The sequence below is a fragment of the Oryctolagus cuniculus genome, chromosome 5 (genome assembly GCF_051225735.1).
Source record: "Oryctolagus cuniculus isolate XC-2025 breed Fujian yellow rabbit chromosome 5, ASM5122573v1, whole genome shotgun sequence".
NCBI classification, from domain to species: domain Eukaryota; kingdom Metazoa; phylum Chordata; class Mammalia; order Lagomorpha; family Leporidae; genus Oryctolagus; species Oryctolagus cuniculus.
The window spans coordinates 2721209-2739936 of NC_142871.1; the positions used below are offsets into that span (position 1 = coordinate 2721209).

Here is an 18728-nt window from a genome sequence, read left to right on the forward strand (position 1 = left end):
TTTCAAAGATGACAGGCATACAAGCCACAGACAGATACTTGCTAGATAGACAGGTGACAGGTAGATAACAGGATTGATATGTAGACAGATGATCAGAAGCCTGATGGATGGTAGAGATATATAGATAAGTGGATTGTTGATGGTTATGCCTTTAAGTGATGCACTGTTTGATCCTGAAGCCCATCAGGAAATGATGGAAAACACTATTTTATCCCTGTTTTACAGATAAGGAAGCAGACGTTTGGTTGTATTAAGGATTTCCCCAGATTCGATGAGGAAGAACAGGATATCCTTGTTGGCTTCCAGTGGACTGATTTTCCAGAGTGTTTTATTCCATCCAAAGCAAATACTGGGTGGAAATTTGTGTGGCCAACTTGGTGGGCAGGTGTCACAGACGCATGCCCTCATGTACCAGGAGCTGCTTCCTGCGTCGCATTCCGAGTGATCTCAGAGGAAGCAGTCCCTCACCCTCATCACTTCCGCTCGGGGAGCCAACTTACCTCCTTAGAACTCATTGAATACTTCCTCATTGAAGGACATCTGCTCGCAGTTGGCGCATTTTATTTATGGTTCTTCATGAAAAGACAACGATGGGCGAGTTGCAAACCGGAGCAGTTCTCAAACGACCGTGCCCGCCTCGGATGCGACTCTGGGTGCCTGCCCTGTGCTCCAGCTGCCTGCTTCCAGAAAGTTCCCCTGAAGTTATCCCGCCCACAGGATGAAATCATAAACTCACAGAGTAATTCACCACCGCATTTTTGTGACTGGAAACGACTGGAAATCACCTAATTGTCCACACAGGAGGCCGGCTGCGTGTGCTGTGGTCCCTGAACACGCAGGGCAGGGCCGCTCCCAGAACAAGCTGGTGCAGGTGTGGGTCCATGACCCAGAGATGGCGGCCACCGGGTGTGAAGCCTGCAGCCGCGAATGGGAGAGAGCATGCGCGGTGCGCTGCAGGTGGTGGAGGAAACTCGGACGGTAAACGCACATCTGCCTGTTCCTGGCGGCTCAGGGAGGAACCCAGACCTGAGGCCGAGAGCAGTGGTGAGCGAGGCCGCAACGTTTTCCCGACAAAGTGAGGACGCAGAAACTCCTACGCCCGTGTGCACTCATACTGGAGTCTTTATGGCCATGGGCCTGGGTCCGCTGTTGCTTCTCCCGCCTCCCTCTTGTGGGAAAGTGTGGGTGGGGGATTTCTGGACGTGGAAATTCCCCTAAACAAACTCCTCCGGACAGAGCTGGCCCTCGGGATTCTTATCCTGGAGGAGCACGTGGCTCCTTCGTCCAGGGCTTAGAGCCTTGTCGGCCAGCTGTCTTAGTTCCTCAAGTTAGAGAATTCCTTTTATTTTTTAATATTTATTTAATTTGAAGAGTTAGAGAGAGAGAGAGAGACAGACAGAAAGACAGACAGAGTGAGCTCTTCCATCCACTGGTTCATTCCCCAGATGGCTACAGCAGCTAGTGCTGGGCCAGGAGCTTCTTCCAGGTCTCCCTCATGGTGCAGGGGCCCAAGCACTTGGTCCATCTCCCACTGCCTTCCCAGGCACATCAGCAGGGAGCTTGATGAGAAGTGGAGCAGCTGGATTGCAAACTGGAGCCCCTGTGGGATGCCAGCCTCCTGGGCGGTGGCTTTCCCCACTGCACCGCAGCGCCGGCCCTGAGTGAGTGCTTTCTGATAAAGGGCAGGCAGGGGCACCTCGGGCTGAGGCAGGCAGACGGGAGGCTGGTCTTGCTCGCAGGGCTTCTTTCCTTGTTCCATTGCACATAAATGCATTTTCTACAAGTTCTCGTGTTCTTCAACCCCTCTTACACAGGCAGGCTACCATCCTCCTAGCAGCCTCAACACGCCCAGCTTCACAGCAAGTCACACAGGTGGATCAGCAAACACGGGTGCTGGGAGCCCCAGTCCTCACTGTGATGGAACCGACGCACACGGATACAATGGGGAGAGGCAATGAAGACCCCTGCGTTCTGAAATGTGTAAGGATCGACTGTGTGCGTCTGAATGTGTGTGTGTTTGCCTGTGTGTGTCCATGTGTGTGGGTGTGCCTGTGTACCTGTGTGTGTGTGCCCATGTGTCTGTGAGCCTGTGTGTGTGCACCTGTGGCTGTAGGCCTGTGTGCTCTTGTGTGCACCTCTGTGTGTGTGCCTGTGTGGGTGCTTCTGTTTGTGTACACCTCTGTGTGTGTATGCGTACCTCTGCATGTGTGTGTGCCTGTGTGTGGGCCTCTGTGTCTGTGAGCCCTCTGTGTGTGTGCCTATGTGTGTGTTTGCCTGTGTGTCTATCTATGTGTGTTGGTGTGCCTGTGTGTGTGCCTCCGTTTGTGTACACCTCTGTGTGTGTATGCGTACCTCTGCATGTGTGTGTGCCTGTGTGTGTGTCTGTGAGCCCTCTGTGTGTGTGTTTGCATCTATGTGTGTGCGTGCCTGTGCGTGTGGATACATCTGTGCACAAGTGTGTGTGTGCATATGCACAAATGTGTGTGCCTGTGTGTGTGAGCCTGTGTGTGTATCTATGTGTGTGAGCCTGTGTGTGTATCTATGTGTGTTGGTGTGCCTGTGTGTGGGCCTCTGTGTGTATGTGCCTCTGTGTGTGTATGTGTACCTCTGTATGTGTGTGTGCCTGTGTGCGGGCCTCTGTGTGTGTGTGCCTATGTGTGTGTGAGCCTGTGTGTGTGTCTGTGTGTGTGAGTCTATGTGTGTGCATGCCTGTGCGTGTGGATACGTCTGTGTACAAGTGTGTGTGTGCATATGCACAAATGTGTGTGCCTTGATTGCCTAGATGTGACTGCTGCAGGGACACCCCAGCAGCAATGAGCACATCAGGAAACAGGTCTTGGTGTCTAATTCCACGAAAAGGAGCTGTGTTCCTCCCGGAGGTGTCTGGCTCCCTGACAGAAGCAAGGTAGGCTAGGAGGAGCCTGGGACATCTATTTTGCCAGAGTGAGGATGTCCTGGAAGTGGGGGGCTGGCTGTGGGGGCACAGGCACCCACTCCGAGTTCTCTCACTGGCTCTTTTACTGGATCAAATGTGAGCAGCGGGATCATTGCATTAGGGAATGAATTCTTAGCCACTAAAAATGGGCAACACTGCTGACCGGCTGATGAGTAGTTGAGGGGAAGGCTCCCCCCCACCCCCCAGCACAGGCACTGAGTGGCAGAGGCTGATGAGCCGGAGCCCTGAGCGGGTGCTGATTCCAGGAGGAGCCAGGTATCTGCTCCCCATCGTGTCTGCTCACCGACCAGCTGCAAGTGGAGCAAAGTTAGAACACAGACAACGCCTCGATCAGAGTCCCCTGCAACCACGGGGACGGAGGCCACGGTGGGCTCCAGGCATGTCCTGCAGCCATGGGGACAGAGGCCACGGCGGGCTCCAGGCATGCCCTGCAGCCAAGGGGACAGAGGCCACGGTGGGCTCCAGACATGCCCTGCAGCCAAGGGGACGGAGGCCACGGTAGGCTCCAGGTGTGCCCTGCAGCCACGGGGACGGAGGCCACGGTAGGCTCCAGGCATGCCCTGCAGCCAAGGGGACGGAGGCCACGGTGGGCTCCAGGCATGTCCTGCAGCCATGGGGACAGAGGCCATGGCGGGCTCCAGGCGTGCCCTGCAGCCAAGGTGATGGAGGCCACGGCGGGCTCCAGGTGTGCCCTGCAGCCACGGGGATGGAGGCCACGGCGGGCTCCAGGCGTGCCCTGCAGCCACGGGGACAGAGGCCACAGCGGGCTCTGGGTGTACCCTTCTGGAGAGCACAGTGCCTAAGTTCCATGCTGCGACACATCCAGGCCCTGACAGCTGCATTACAACTGGGAAGATGCTCTGCACTCTTCAGAAACATCTATGTCGGCACAAAGGAGGCCAAGGATTGTCCAAGCTGAAGCCAAGGATTGTCCAAGCTGAAGGACTCCCAAGTGGGGAAGGACATGCGATTCTTTGTCCCGGACTGCAGGGGGCGGTAGACCAAGGTACTGCGTCAGTGCCCTCACAGATGACAGCCCTGTGTTCCTATAGGGAATTACCTCTGGTTTTAGGAAACCACACAGGGAAGTGAAGGGCCCACAAGTATGTAACTCCCTCTCCTGGGACCATAGAATGGGAATGAGTGTGTAAGTCGTAAAATGGGAGCAAAATGCCAGCAACAGGTGAATCGGCAACAGGTGTTGGCGTATTTCTGTACGGTTTTCATTGCAACTTCTTTGTAAATTTGAAAATTATTTACCACTGAAAACGTGAGTGATGCACAGTGTTTAGCTTCTGAATTTTTAGGTTTTACGGGTTCATTCACAAATTGAGGCATGCTAGTTCAGGTCTGCTGAGTCTCCTGCACTCACTTAAAAGCAATTTTCCATAACTTAACTTAGAAATTCCTTTCGGGCTAGAGATGACTGTGCCAGCACCATGGGAAGAGTGCCAGCTTTTCTACCCATGGGTGCTTATAAAGTGGCCTTTGGGTCAAGGTGCTCTGGTGCATGGGGTCCAACTGCTGCTTGCAATGCTAGCTTCCCATATCACAGTGCTGGTTCAAGTCCCGGCAGGTCCGCTTTCAATCCAGCTCCCTATTAATGCACATGGGAAAGCAGCAGAAGATGGCCCAAGTGCTTGGGCCTCTGCCACCCATGTGGGAGACTCTGATGAAGTTCCTGGTTCCTGCCTTTGGCCTGGCATAGCTCTGACTGTTGTGGATATTTGGGGAGTGAACCAGCAGATGGAAGACCTCTTTCTCTCCATCTCCACCTCTCTCTGTGTTGCTCTGCCTTTCAAATAAACAAGTAAATAGAAATCCTTTACAAAATGTCTTAAGGCTTTCCTTATGCTGTCAGGACTCCTGAGTGTGGTCTGAAGGCTTTTGTTATGTGTTCACCCTTCAGCCACGTGTGCACGGGAAGGACCAGGGCAGTAGCGCCCAGTGTTGGCTGGGGAGGCATCCAGAGAGGATGCAGGTGGGGAGGAACAGCCCTGCTGATACTCCCGACACGCAGCAGACCACTATGGAGAGGCATCGGTGCTGCCCCAGTGTGCAGATGGGTTCTGGGACGGCCATGGAGCTGAGGACCCAGGAGCAAGGCAAGCGAGAGAGACAGGCGCAGGGCCTCTCCCTACCCCCACGCCCAGCTTCCAGGAGCATTTCAGGGTCCGGGCTTCTCTGAGAGGGTTTTAGCAGTGCCGTGGGTTTCAACAGCACAGTCTTGGCTGCTGCCCTGGAATGGAGTGAAGGGGTGTGGGCTGGGAGGGGGCAGCAGCAGCCCCAGTGTGACGGGAGGAGGGCCAGGAGGGAAGACCCCGGGGACACAGGGAATGGGGGTGAGCACAGCGGTCACTGTTATGCCGGTGGCTTGGGCTTGAGGGCAAAGGGAGCAAGAGGTTTCCGTCTCCTGAGACAGCGGTGGGCATGAGGGCAGCTGAGGTTTCAGATCCCCTGGACACCCACGAGGAGCTGCCGTAGAGACGGAGTCCAGGCTGAGCAGAAGTCATCAGTGTCAGGATACCACTGAGAGCCTGCAGGCCAAGTCCTGAGGGCCACCCGGACTGCAGCAGCCGTAGATGAGATCAGGGCACAGTGCAGGGGACAAGGGGTGTGGCATGGTGTAACCGTGTGCATATGTGCATATGTGTAGGTGTGTTTGTGTATTTATATATATGTATGTATTAAAATGTATGTGCACACATGTACATGTGCATGTGTGTATACGTATGTGTGCATGTGCACCTGCACATGTGTATGTGTGTATGCATGTATGCACTGAGCATGTGTCCATGTTCGTGTCCATATGCATATATGTGTGCACATGTACATGAACGTGTATACATATATGTACATGCATGCATGTGTATATGCATATGTGCGCTGAGCATGTATGTGTTTACATGCTTTTGTATGTTAATGTGCACGCACACATATGTGTATACGCACACATGTGTGTGCATATGTATATGCGTATACGTATGTGTATGCATGCATGTATATATGTGTGTGTGCATGCATGTGTGTGTGTGTGCATCTGTTAAGAGCATGTCTGTGTGCATGCACGTGTGTGTGTGTGTGTGTGTGTAGTAAGGGGATGGAATGGTAGGAAATGTGGGGGCTGCTGCCAAGGGCTCCCCTAGGGTAGCACGGGAGTGGGATTTGGTGGCCAGGTGGCCTCCGCTGGGGCAGGGCCAGACCGAAAAGGAAACGGGCCTCCTCCCTATGGCCCGGGGTCAGGCCTGCCAGCTCAGGGCCTCAGGTGCTCAGACACCCCCTCCGGGCCGTCTGCTGTGCCCGACCAGCGCACTGGTCTCACTGAGGTTCACATGGCCAACGTTCGCGCCTTGAGCACAACTGGAAACCACTGGGTGCGTTTATGAAGCTCCCGCAGTGTACAAGACACCTCAGAACCCAGTCCTTTGGGATTCTGGGCGAGGACCAGAAGCCGCGCCCAGCTGGGGGCAGGGGTCCGGCGGGGGGTGGGGGGCTCGCCCTGCAGCCGCTCTCGCAGCAGCGCCGCAAGCGCAAGCCTGCGGATTCCGTGCGGGCGGACCCCGCGGGGGAACAGGCGCTGCGGCCCCCGCACCCTCACTCCGCGCCTCCTCCCGCTAAGCTCGGGTCTCGCTGCTCCCGGAGCGCGGGTGCGGAGGAGGCTACATTCTGGGCGCCAGCCACTGCCCCGAGCCACGTGGCCATCTCCTCTCTCTGGCTACCCTCTGTACTGCAGAACGGCCGTGGTCCGGGTCCCCACCCGGGCTCTCGGTAGTGCGGGGGTGGGGGTGGGGGTGAGCGCAGCTCTCTGCTTGCGTTCCAGCATCTTAGAGGCAGAAAAGACCCCAGGGGGTGGGCTCCAGGAACGGGAGAGGGTAAACCTTTGGCCTCCTAAGAGTGGTCTTTTGCCCCCTCCCCCCTACTGCCCCCATCTGGCAAGGGCGCCCCCAGCGCAGGCCACATCCGCCAGGGCCTGGTGGTCCCCGCGCGCGCGCAGCCATCCATTCATAGACTCCCGGAGCTGCGGCCCCAAGACTCCAACCGAATCTATGAATGGGGAGAGGCTGCAGAAGCCGTGTCTGTTTCCACTCGCTACCTCCCCGCCCCCCGCCTCCCTCCCAGCGGAGCGACCCCCGCACAGAGTGACAAGGGGCGGGGGCGTGCGGAGAGGGTGCGAGTCTGGCTGGAGACCGCACTATTTATATACACGCGCGAGCTCAGGACAAAGCGGGCCGAGCGGAGTCGCCCCCTCCGCGCTCCCCGGCGGCGGCTTTGGCTTCAGCCCCCCTCCCCCGGGGCGGGCGGGCAGGTGCGGGGGTGGGAGCCGGCCCTGCGGGAGCGGCCTCGCCGAAGGTCCGGCTGCTGACGTCCGAGCGCCTGCTCCTGTCAATGAGCGGCAGCGGCAGCCTGGGGACGGTTCTGGCAACGAGGCTGCAAACGTCATCGCCTCCTGTTGGACGCGGGCGGGGAGGGGGGGGGGGTCCGAGCAGCCGCGCCGGCTTAAAGGAAAACTCTCCAAGTTCCAGGCGGCCAGGAGAGTCGCACCCCCAAACGCGAAGCGCGCGCGGGCACACGCGAGGCACACACGCGTGCACACGCGGCCCCACACGCAGGTGTGTGAGTCCAAAGTTGCTTCGGCTGTGAGCTGGAACCCAGATGGACCGGCCTTCGTCCGCGCTTCGCGCGCTCCGAGACCCCGGGCTGGACTGGAACGAAAGAGGAGCGTTCACGCGGCCCAGGGTTGCGCGCCCCTGTCCGGGAGGATCAGCGCCGAGACCCAGAGTGTCCGTGGCCCTGGGGATGCCCCCGCTGAGTGGACAGACGCGGCGTCTCGGACAGGTGCTGAACTTGGGCCAGCCCCAGGCGCCTTTGGCAACTACTTCTGTGCAGTTCTCGCTGCTGCCAGGGACCCTCCTGGCTGCGGGCGCCCCGAGTCCCACCCCCACCTCCTTCTGCACTCGTGAACTTGACATGCAGCGGAGAACAGGGATGCGCTTCTGCACACTTTGGCGGGTAAGTTGACAATTCCTTTTATCTGTTATTTAACCCTTGACGGTTCAGAAAAAACTTAATTCTAATCTTTTCCTTACTTAAAAAAAAAAATAAAACATGCCATCATTTCCCTTCGTCCCTCCGGCAATAATAAAATGTGCGTGCGTGCGTGTGGCTTGCTGTGTCCGTGGTCGCCCCGTTTTGGGGGAGGGGCAGTGAGTGGGACCGGGAAGGGGGACCCGGAGTTTGCAAAGCCAGAAGTCGCGAGGGTTTGCAGAGGAGGCACCGGGGCGGCAGCAGCCCGGGTGCACCGCTACTGCCTCTGGCGAATGCCGGGTCCGCCAGGCGCCGGCCCCAGGCTCCGGACGAGGCTGCGCGCCAGCTGCAAACCGCAGCGGCTACCGCGCCAGACCCGCAGGTGCCTCCGGAGGCGGCCCGGACAAGGGCAGCGCGTGCGCCCCAACTTCCCTCTGCTCTCCTGCCGCCCTCCGCTTCTCAGCGGGGACGGGACCCCCTCCCGCGGCTGCGTCTGCCTTCCCAGCCTCTTTGATCCCTGATGCCATAGGGGAGAAAGAGGTCCGGAGTCCCCGCACCTGACAGCGTCACATCACGGTGCTGCGTTCTGCGGCGCTGTATTGTCTTCATTCCACACAGTTTCCCTGGCAGTCTCTTAGTGCCGCTGACCCCCAACGCCCCTCCCCACCAGACAGGGCACACGGGGCACCCCGCCCCCAGCACACACGGCCAGAACGCAGCTCTTCCCAGAGTAGACCGGGCCTGGGGACAGAATCTGCCCTTGCACCGGCAGCTTCTCTGGGGGGGGGGGGGGGTTCTGGTCTCTCCTCCCCTCTGGGCTCACCTTTGGAGTTGAAGGAAGAAGAGGAAGGGGGAGGGGGGAGGGAGAGAGAGGGAGAGAGAGGCGCCAGCAGCCCCTAGACGGAGGGCTGCACGGATGAACCGACTCCAGGATTTCTGCACCGAGTCCCTGCCCCCTCCTGCCATTCCCTCTCCCTCTGTAAGCAGCGATTTCCTCCAGGCTGCCTCCCTGGTCTCTTCGCCCCACCCCTCAGTCTCCACCTCACCACCCCCCCTGCTCTTAACCCCACCTTCACTCTCCTCTCCGAGGGGGGAGGGCGAGGGGGGGCTGGAAAACCCCCAAAGCCCCAGCCCTGGGCCGAGATGTCCAAGAAGCGGAAAGCCCTCGAGGGTGGAGGCGGTGGAGGAGGCTCCCGGCGGTCCGAGGAGGAACCCACTGCCTGGTTTGGGGGCAGCGGCAGCGAGGAGCAAGGTAGGGGGAGGGGGAGAAAGCAGAGGGGGCAGCAGGAGAGGAGGGGCTGAGGTCCCTCCCCTGGAGTGCTCTGCCTGGGCCTCGTCCTCCTCCGGGCTTCCATAGCAAGACTACTTGAGTAGACTTAGCCTATCTGTGTGTCTCCGGGGAGTCAGGGTGGGTGGCACTAGCTGCCTAGGCCAGGCTGCAGACCCAGCTCCGGGTGAACTTGAAGCCCTGCGGGGAGGAAGGGTTGCAGAGGTAGGGCCAGGAGGTGCTGGCTGGGGATGGGCTTGGCTGCCCCCCCACCCTGTGGTCCTGTGCCTTGGAGGGGATGGACGGTGCCCGGCATGGCATGCACAGCCTGTGTGAGTGTCTGTGTGCAGGACTCCTGCATCGGGGCGGGGGGGGGGGTGCCGGTGCTGGCCCCTGGGAGGGCCAGCAGGGAGGGACCACGTCCCTGCCCCTCCAGCCCAGGGATGCTCAGGGCTGCGTCATGGCCAGCCTTCTGTCCTGCCCGGCAGGCCTTTCCGAAGCCTCCTCAAGTTGGAGCTGAGGTCCGAGGGAAGTGCACTGGCTGCTGGGATTCCACGGAGGGCTTGGCCGGGGAAGCAGCTGGGTCCCTCCAGGCCGAGAGTCATGCCGATGGAAAATTCCCTGGAGAGACACAAGTGATACTTGGGCATCTGATTTCCACGTAAAAGGAACCCAGACAGACACGTTTTGTTTCACCAAAAGCATCCTGGATTTGGCTAAAGTAGGCCCAAATGAGCAAGTCAAGCTTTTCCCAGGCTGCAGTTATCATACGAAGGAAAACTGGGCTGGCAGCAAGGTTTTGTTGTTGGCTAAGCTGTGGAAAATTTGGTGAAATGACATGTGGGGGCATAATCCGAACCCAGGTGGGTAGGAAGGTGGGGAGCTCGGGGATTCTCCTGCGTGGCTCGGCTCTCGTCTTCCTGTAGCCTGGCCTTGGGCTCGTGGCCTTGGCTGGTGGCAGGTACAGCTCCCGGTACAGCCTGGGAGACACGGGCTCGTGTGTCCAAGATGGAGTCCATGCCCCTTCTCCTTTGATGACACGGTGGTACCGAGTCCCCTTCAGATCTGTGGTGCACTCGGGCCCTTGGGCACGGCTTGCTTGCATTCTGAACACACAGCACTGGGGCTGGCTGCCCCTGGACAGTGGTTTTTGGTGTCGGTAGCAACGGCGGAGGACAGTGCTGCGCCCGTACCCCGACGGAGGTGCCATGCTCCTCACTGCCCTTGGTTTGACTTTCTTCACCCCATTAGGATTTTAGAGCAAAAACCAGTGCATTTATGAAGTTAATTTTACTGGGAAAAAATGGTATTTGGTAAGAGCTTCAAGTTTTGCAAATGACTTTGTTTGTATGGTTGGTGTTTTTATGGTTGGTGGAATACCTCGGTATCGCCACAAGGGTCTGGCAAATCCATCAGCTCTGAATGCAACATTTGATTCTGGCTGGAGTGTGCTCCAGAGAGGAATAGACCCTCTTCTCCAGGTTGAGAAGTGATGACGTTTACAGGAAAGGACGTCATTATTACGGTGAAGAGCAACCTGGACAGCTCTAACGCGGTTGCAATAATGAATGCGTGCATGGCTGCAGTCCTAATAGGAAAGAACTGGGTTTTCACAAACATTTTCATTCTTTTGGTGGAAATATGGGCTATTAGAGCTTTTTTATTTAAAAAATATGCTATGGATGCCCTGCACCACCAGCAGCAAATCATTCCTTCACCTCCTGGTGATATATGCTTGGCACAGGGCATTTTGCCAGTCAGAATAGGCAACAGGAAGTACCCATGTCCATATTATTCAGTGCTTAGCATAATTTTGAAGTGACTGATTGTGCAAGCTGGTGTTATTTTAGTGCTTACAACGCCTGAAGGTTTTACTGTACCTCTGTATTTGGCAAATATGGTTGCTCCTTGCTCATTGACTGGGAACGTAACTGCAGAACCCGGCGAGGGTGTGAACGCTCACCTGCTCTGCCATGGTGAATGCATTTCCTAGGGAGAGAGGAGTCGCGGCACACAGCCCAGGCGGCCAAAGCCTGTCCAGTGCTCCACATATCTGATCAACGGCGTATGTCGTGTGTAGCTGACGTGGGGTGTGAGTGCCTGCCAGTGGTTCCGTGTGGTATGTGCTGTATTTGGTATGTGTCTGGCGCATGGTTTACATGTCTCGTGTGTGACTATATGCGTACATGACTGCAGTCCTCGACGTGAGAATTGGGGAGGTCAAGTGCGTACTTCTCTTGATGTGGCAGCTGCCATGACTCAGACACTGAACTGCGACCTCGCGGCAGGACTTTGTTGCCATTTTGGTTTCCGCTTTGGGTCTCCGTGCACGCAGAGGAACAGAGACAAGGTCTTGTTGGCCTTGAAACCCAGAAGCGGCTTCTTCTGAGTCCTCGCAACTTGGAAGGCTGGTGTGGTTGTCCATGTCAGCCCATGGAAGTATGTTACAGCATGTGTTAAACTACGAAACTGGAACCTGCGTTTCAGTGGTAGTCACCGATTGTAAGACCACCTCCCGGCAGGCTGGTTTGATCTAAGGGTTTGAACAGCCGGTAAGCATGGATGCTGCCGGAGTAGAGAGTGGAAGGAGCCTTGAACCCAGCCACAAAGCCAGATTGCTCCTTTCTGTGCCCTCAGCCAGCGCCAGTCCGTGTGCAGGCAGTCCCCGGGCACGGCTGGCCTCCGCCATTTCCTGTGCTTGTGTTGCAATGGCGCCTGTGTTGTTAACGGGTTCTCTTTAGGACATTCCTTCTGGGAATGAAGACAGGCTCCTGAGTGGGTCATTGTGCACACACATGGATGACTTTTCTTTCCTCCCTGACCTTGATAGAGCCATCCTGCGTTATTTAACTGGAGGAAAGGAAAGGGAAGTGCATTATCCTCGCCCGGGCTGAACATGTCTTTGGTTGTCCATTGCAGCTGTTCGATGTGTGTGCACACGTGTGTGTGTGTGTGTGTGTGTGTGTGTGAGATTGTGATGAGAACATGGTCCTTCCGTGGACGCCAGCTGACTTCAGTCCTGACCTATGTGCAGATTTTACTGGCATGGATATTTGTATAAAATAAGAAACCCATGAAGGTTGGGACTCTGACTTGGAGAACTTTGGTGTGCAAATGGCCCATGTTGGTCAGAATTTGTCCTCTGCTTGGTTGCTGTTTTTCATTGCTTTGAACTCAGATCTGCCATGTGCTCCAATACGCATCTCGCTGTGAGAATGACGAGATGGGAGGGGCAGGGCAAATACTGAATAACTGCGCTTGGTGATCTTGTAAAATACTTCCAATTCTTTGTACATTCTTTTCATAGTAGTCTCTTTCTGAAAATTACTATTTACTTAGAAACCTGCTTAATCGCAAGGTATCTCATCTGTTATTCTTCACCGAGGTTCATTATCAACCTTGGCTGTCCCGCGGTTACTCTGTGGTTAGAAACCTGTTCTGTTAGCCCAGGTAGATTCTCTGAACTCCTGCTCCACTCCCCCATCCCCTCCTCCTCTCTCATCATTCTTTATTGTTTTGTCTTCTGGTTTTGACCCCCATTTCCATTAAGATGGTCTCTGGAGGTGAAATTATGCCAGCTATATATCATTACATTAAGCTAGTCTCATTAGTGTTTTAAAAATAAGCAGTTTCTACTTTGGATGAAATTGGAGGAGATGCTCTCCAGCCCAGCGCCCTGGGTTCCTGCCGCAGTGATGTGTGAAGTCAGGTAATCTGGGGCCTCCAGCAGAGGGGCCTGGACGTGAGCTACTCCGGTTCTCATTCCTTAGATCTCTTGAGCCACAGTGAAGCCATTTATGGGTGGCTCTTCTGTTGCCCAGTGAACCAACGACCGAAGCAAACACATGGTTTCCTATAAGCGTGCCCCTCTCCCGTTTCAGACTGGCACTTGGGTATTGTGGCTTTCTTGTGTCATTAGTGGGGAGAGCCTGCACCTGAGTCATATCTATTCTCTGCTGCCTCAGAAACTGACCTGCATCTACATGGGCCCCTAATGTCGGCCAGACCCAGCTTCCCTACAGACGAAGGCTTTTAGTAGAGTTCATCGGACGACTAGTTTTTATGTCAAATGAAAAACCTCTTCTGGGTGGTTTGCAATCATTGATATTAAGGAGCTGATCTGGTCCTGGGGGAAAGAGATCAGTCTTAAAGAAATCAGACCAGCGTGGTCCCAGAGGAGTTCAGTGCCAGGAGGATTTCATCTCAGATTGCTCTTTTTGGGGGGTGTTTGTGTCTCTTGCATTCCACACTCCACATCAGAAAGGTCCCTGCCATGGGGAGGGCCCAGGGAGGTGGGAGGGGGGAAGAGGTGAGTCTGGGGAAGAATCGGGACAGGAATGTGGGCTGGAACAGAAGCTGTGGGTCTCGTCCCCTGTTTGGTTCCATCCAGAAAGGAAATTATTTATTTGAGAGGCAGAGTTACAGAGAGAGAGAGAAGTTGGTTGCAATGGCTGGAACTGGGTCGATCCGAAGCCAGGAGCCAGGAGCTTCTTCCAGACTGCAGGGGCCCAAGTACTTGGGCCATCTTCCACTGCTTTCCCAGACATATTAGCAGGGAGCGGGATCAAAAGTGGAGCAACTGGGATTTGAACCGGTCCCCATTTGGGATACCGGTACTGCAGGTGGTGGTATTACTTGCTGTGCACAGCACTGGCCCCTCAACCTCCTTTTCAAAAAGAGTTATTGGAAAGTCAGAGACAGAGACAGAACGCACACGCACAGATTAGATGCACATACACAGTTATCTTCCCCAAAGGGCACCAATCTTGCGAAGTTCCTATGTAGCCGACCGGGAGCAGTCTATGCATATAGAAGTTTGCACAGTCATTTGTGGCTTAACGACAGGCTGTGTTCTGACAACTGCGTGGTTGTGCCATGTTGTGTGAACATCGTGGTGTGAGTCACACAGCCCAGATGGTGCCAGTCCATCGTTTCATGTGGCCCCTGGATGCCAGCGACAGGAGACGTAGGAGGCTGCTGTGCGCACAGTGTGGCATATGCCTTGACAGTGGACTTTTTTATAAGTAGAGGTACGCTCTAAGGTAATGGTAAAAAGTTTACTGTGGTATAGCAACTATATAAATTAGTAATGCAACATTTTATTGTCATTATCAGATGTGTTCTGCACTGTACATAATTGTATGTGTTACACTTTAAAAAAAAAGATTTATGTGATTATTTGAAAGACTCTGTGTGTGTGTGTGTGTGTGCATGTGAGAGAAAGAGAGAGAGAGAGAGTGAGCCAGGGCCAGGCTGAAGCCAGGAGCCAGGAAATCCACTGAGGACTCCCACGTGGTGGCCATGCCCCAAGCATTTGGGCCGTTGTCTGCTGCCTTCCAAGTGCGTTAGCAAGAAGCTGGATCAGAAGTGCAGAGCCACCAGTGCTGGAACTGGCACTGTGACAGGGAAGCTGGCAGTGCAAGCAGAGGTTTAACCTGCATCACAATGCTGGTGCACACACACACACACACACAGAGAGAGAGAGAGAGAGAGAGAACTTCCAACTGCTGGCCCACTCCCCAGATGGCCACAACACCGGGGGCCAGACTCCATCCTGATCTCCCATGTGGATGGCAGGGAGCCAGGCGCCGGGTCATCCTCTGTTGCACAGTCGGTTTGCTGAAGACAGATGTTCCCATGCTGGGTGTCCCTGGCAGTAGGAGTTTTCAGCTCCAGTGTAATCTTACGGGACCCCTGGAATGCGTGCCGGTTGCCATTGACCAGAACCTCCTGTGGGCACGTGAGTGTGCATTTAACACCTCACTCTTCCATGAAGACAAGTGCCCTGTGCACACTAGCCTCCTGCACTTTGCTTTGATGACTTACTTATTGGAAATTTATCAGCATATATAGTTCTGCTTTATTTTCATTATCTGTATGTGTCTTGTTGTGCAGTGTACCGTAACTAAGTTAATTAAGCTCCTGTAGAATGGTAGTCAAGACACCAGTCTTTGGCTTTTAAAGATAATGTTGCAATAAGCAAGCACAAGGCACTTTCTGGACACGTGTGTGAATTTATATGTTGGTAAATTCCTAGACAGAGTTGTTGGGTCAAAGTGACGATAGCCATTTCAACTCCACTGAAGACCGGGTCATCCCATGTGGTCGTCAGCCTGGACTCCACACTTCGGGGTGTTTGGTAAATGAGAGCGTATTCCTTGAGCCATTGGTGTGAACTGGTCAACAACAGAAACGGTGGCTGATGCAGGTGCCCAGCTCTGTGGTTGACTTTAGGATCTATGGGACTGGTTTTCTTTCTCTGTTTACAGTAGCTGTTGGGAAGAACAGTGTTGTGTTGAATAAATGGCCACAGGCCTGTGATCACACTGCAGAGCACACACTGAAGGAATTTAAGTATGACAGAGAAATGATTGTGTTATTTTAAAATACAATTTTTTAAAAAAAATTTAAAAATTTTAAAAAAGGTCCTAAAAGACTTTTTTTTAAAAAAAGATTTATTTATGTGAAAGACAGAGTGACAGAGAGAGTGGGAGAGACACACGCAGAGAGATCTTCCATCTACTGGTTCATTTCCCAAATGGCTGCAATGGCCAGGGCTGGAGCAGGCTGGAACTTGGAACTCCATCTGGGTCTCCCAAGCAAATGTTATCCAGGGCCCCTTCTGCCACGTATTTCTATTCCATTCCATTGTGTTGGTCAGACGTGCCCTGTGGTCTGCCCACCCGCTTGACCTGTGCCGAGCGCTGGGACATGGTATTGCTCGGTGGCAGGGCCCTAAGTACCTGCTGCTTTCCCAGGTGCATTTGCAGGGAGCTGGATCTGAAGTGGAACAGCCGAGACTCGAACTGGTACTCTTATGGGATGCCAGCATCACAGGTGGCGGTTTAACACACGGCACCACAATGGTGGCCCAGAAAATGTGTATTATATTAAAGTAGGATACTGATATTCTTCCTGAGGACAACCATGAAAACTATAAAACTATAATTGATATGATATTGATGTGAATTCTCACAAAACCACAATGTCTGTTATGACTTTTTTTTAAAGATTTATTTATTTATTTGAATGTTAGAGTTACACAGAGAGAGAAAGAGAGGCAGAGAGGAAGAGAGAGAGAGAGAGAGAGAGGGAGAGGTCCTCCATCTGATGGTTCACTCCCCAGTTGGACGCAACAGCTGGAGCTAGGCTGATCCGAAGCCAGGAGCCAGGAGCTTCTTCCAGGTCTCCCATGTGGGTGCAGGGGCCCAAGGGCTTGGACCATCTTCTACTGCTTTCCCCAGCCACAACAGACAGCTGGATCTGAAGTGGAGCAGCCGGGACTCGAACTAGAGCCCATATAGGATGCCGGCACTGCAGGTGGTGGCTTTATCCGCTACGCCACAATGCTGGCTGTTATGACATTTATGCGTTTTATCTATTTAGATATTCCAATTTTTTTCAATAGGATGTAAACCTGTTTCGGGCAGTGGGGGGGTCTAACTGCTGAGTTCCTCTCTGACTTTGGGGACTGCCAATCCCTGTCCTGCTCATGGTTTTGTACTCCCTGGGCCTGTGTGGGGTACAGTGGACACCCAGTGACTTCTTGGTGCCTGAAAGGGTGAGCGCTTCCCAGCTGAGCATCCTGCTTATAGAAGCGGTGGTAGGAGCATTCACGGAAGGAGCATTCGCACTGAGCTGTACGATTCTTCTCTCATGAAGGAAATGTGCTCTGAGGTTAAACGTGGCGAGGTGATTAGAACCCAGTGTCGGGATTAAACATGACAATAGGTCTGATCTGATTTCATCATCATTTAAAAAAATCATCTATTATTTTTCACTTTATGTTTCTGTGTGGGAGCAAACTGTTGAAATCCTTACTTAATGTATACTAAGCTGATCTTCTGTATATTAAGATAATCGAAAATGAATCTTGATGTGAATGGAAGGGGAGAGGGAGTGGGAAAGGGGAGGGTTTTGGGTGGGAGGGACGGTATGGGGGGGAAGCCATTGTAATCCATAAGTCGTACTTTGGAAATTTATATTCATTAAATAAAAGTTAAAACAAAACAAAACAAAACAAAACCAGTGTCACACATTTGTAGTGGTGTCTCCCCGAGGACTTGACTTTGAGTCGCGGATGCCTGGGTGGAAGGATGAGACGGAAGTGGAAACACTGTGCTCCAACTCTTCTACCCACACCTAGGCCAGCTGGGGAGCGAGATCACGCACTGCTCCCTTGGTGTCAGTGGGGAGTACAATCCACACCAGCCGTGGCCAACACGCATGGCCCCTCCCTCCAGCCACACCTGCTAGCCACAGCCAGTGCCACACCTATGCCCCTGCCCAGCATGAGGCTGGTAAGGACCTGAGGGTCCAGGGGTGACTGCTGTGTGCTGACGTCTGCCCGAGTGACTCCAGGGCTTTGGTGGGTCTGTCGCATCGGTAGAAGTTGGCAGTGGCGTCTCGGTTGAGGTGGAGTAGACCTGGTGTGTGTGCGTGGGAGTAGCCGCCGGAGCCTGGGAAGCCCTGCAGACTCCAGTGCAGTGTGTTTCTAGAAATCTTGGATTTGGGTGTCTCCAGGCCGTATCACGTATCTCTGTGCCATCCAAGGTGGGTCTCCATGTTTCAAGGGCCAGGCTCTGATACTGAGCTGTGTTTAAGCCATATTTTGCCTTAATTTGAAATTAATTGCACCATGTGGAGCACAGTCACAGCCTTGCCTTCTATTTCTACCACCATCCACCTGTGGCTGAGATTCAGGTAAAGACTGTACGGTATTGTCACAGGCCCGGTTTCACTCCGGCTGCACAGATGTCAGCAACTGCCTCACGTCACTGGCGTTGGGTCCCACTCAGCTGTGTATCTTAAATGATAAGATAGTCATTCGTATGCACACACAGCAGTACTTTGTAGAGGCTTCTTTACCTTCATCGTGAATGCGCTAACGTGTAGGGGGACGAGTCATCTGCCACAGCACCCAAGACAAATCTGTAATTAACTGACAACGTAGCGCTGTAGCCCTGACGCCTCTCTACTCGCATCAGGCTCTCTTCTTGGGTGTTGCCCGCAGTGTTTGCTCTGACTGTCAGACGTCCAGGATCACTGCTGTGTGCCTGCGTGGAGCACAGTGCAAAGCAACGCACGGGGGAGCTGGAATGTTGTCAGTTGCGGGGATTCATGAAGTCCACGAGAGCGACGTTGGGGACGGCGCCACTCACGCGCCACGCCGCTGAACTCCGTCAGGCTTTCGACGGAAGAAAGAGAATCAGCAAAGCTTACCCAGGACCCCTTTGCCCATTCCATTCTGTTGGTCAGACACCCGAGGTCTGCCCGTGCGCCTGACCTGTGCTGAGTGCTGGGGATACTGCAAGAACAGGCCACATCTTGCTGGCCACGCGGGGACGTGTTGACGACATCGCATGGGAGGAGATGACAGAACGTGGAGCTATCTGAGACGCTCTTATTTTTGCTTATGTGTTCGGTCACCTCTGCCTGTGAGAACTTACTCTCCGTAAGGGCAGAGGTCTCCTAGGTCTT

The 18728-nt window shown here is 54.3% G+C and overlaps 1 protein-coding gene across 4 annotated transcripts in view; it reads left to right on the forward strand.

The window, feature by feature from the left end:
* Window positions 1-7484: 7484 nt before the first annotated feature.
* The window catches only part of PDE10A (phosphodiesterase 10A), a 645525-nt gene continuing 634281 nt past the window's right edge, over window positions 7485-18728 (forward strand). Inside the window, exon 1 of one of the 4 annotated variants that reach the window (XM_089332463.1) lies at window positions 7485-7966. Coding sequence is in view for 2 of the 4 variants with exons in the window: in XM_089332462.1 (XP_089188588.1) it covers window positions 9125-9233 (109 nt within the window). In the remaining 2 variants the exon portion in view is untranslated. Of the gene's footprint in view, window positions 7967-9002; window positions 9234-18728 lie in introns of those variants that run through there. The other 3 variants (XM_070073294.2, XM_089332462.1, XM_051855147.3) reach the window with 3 other exon arrangements.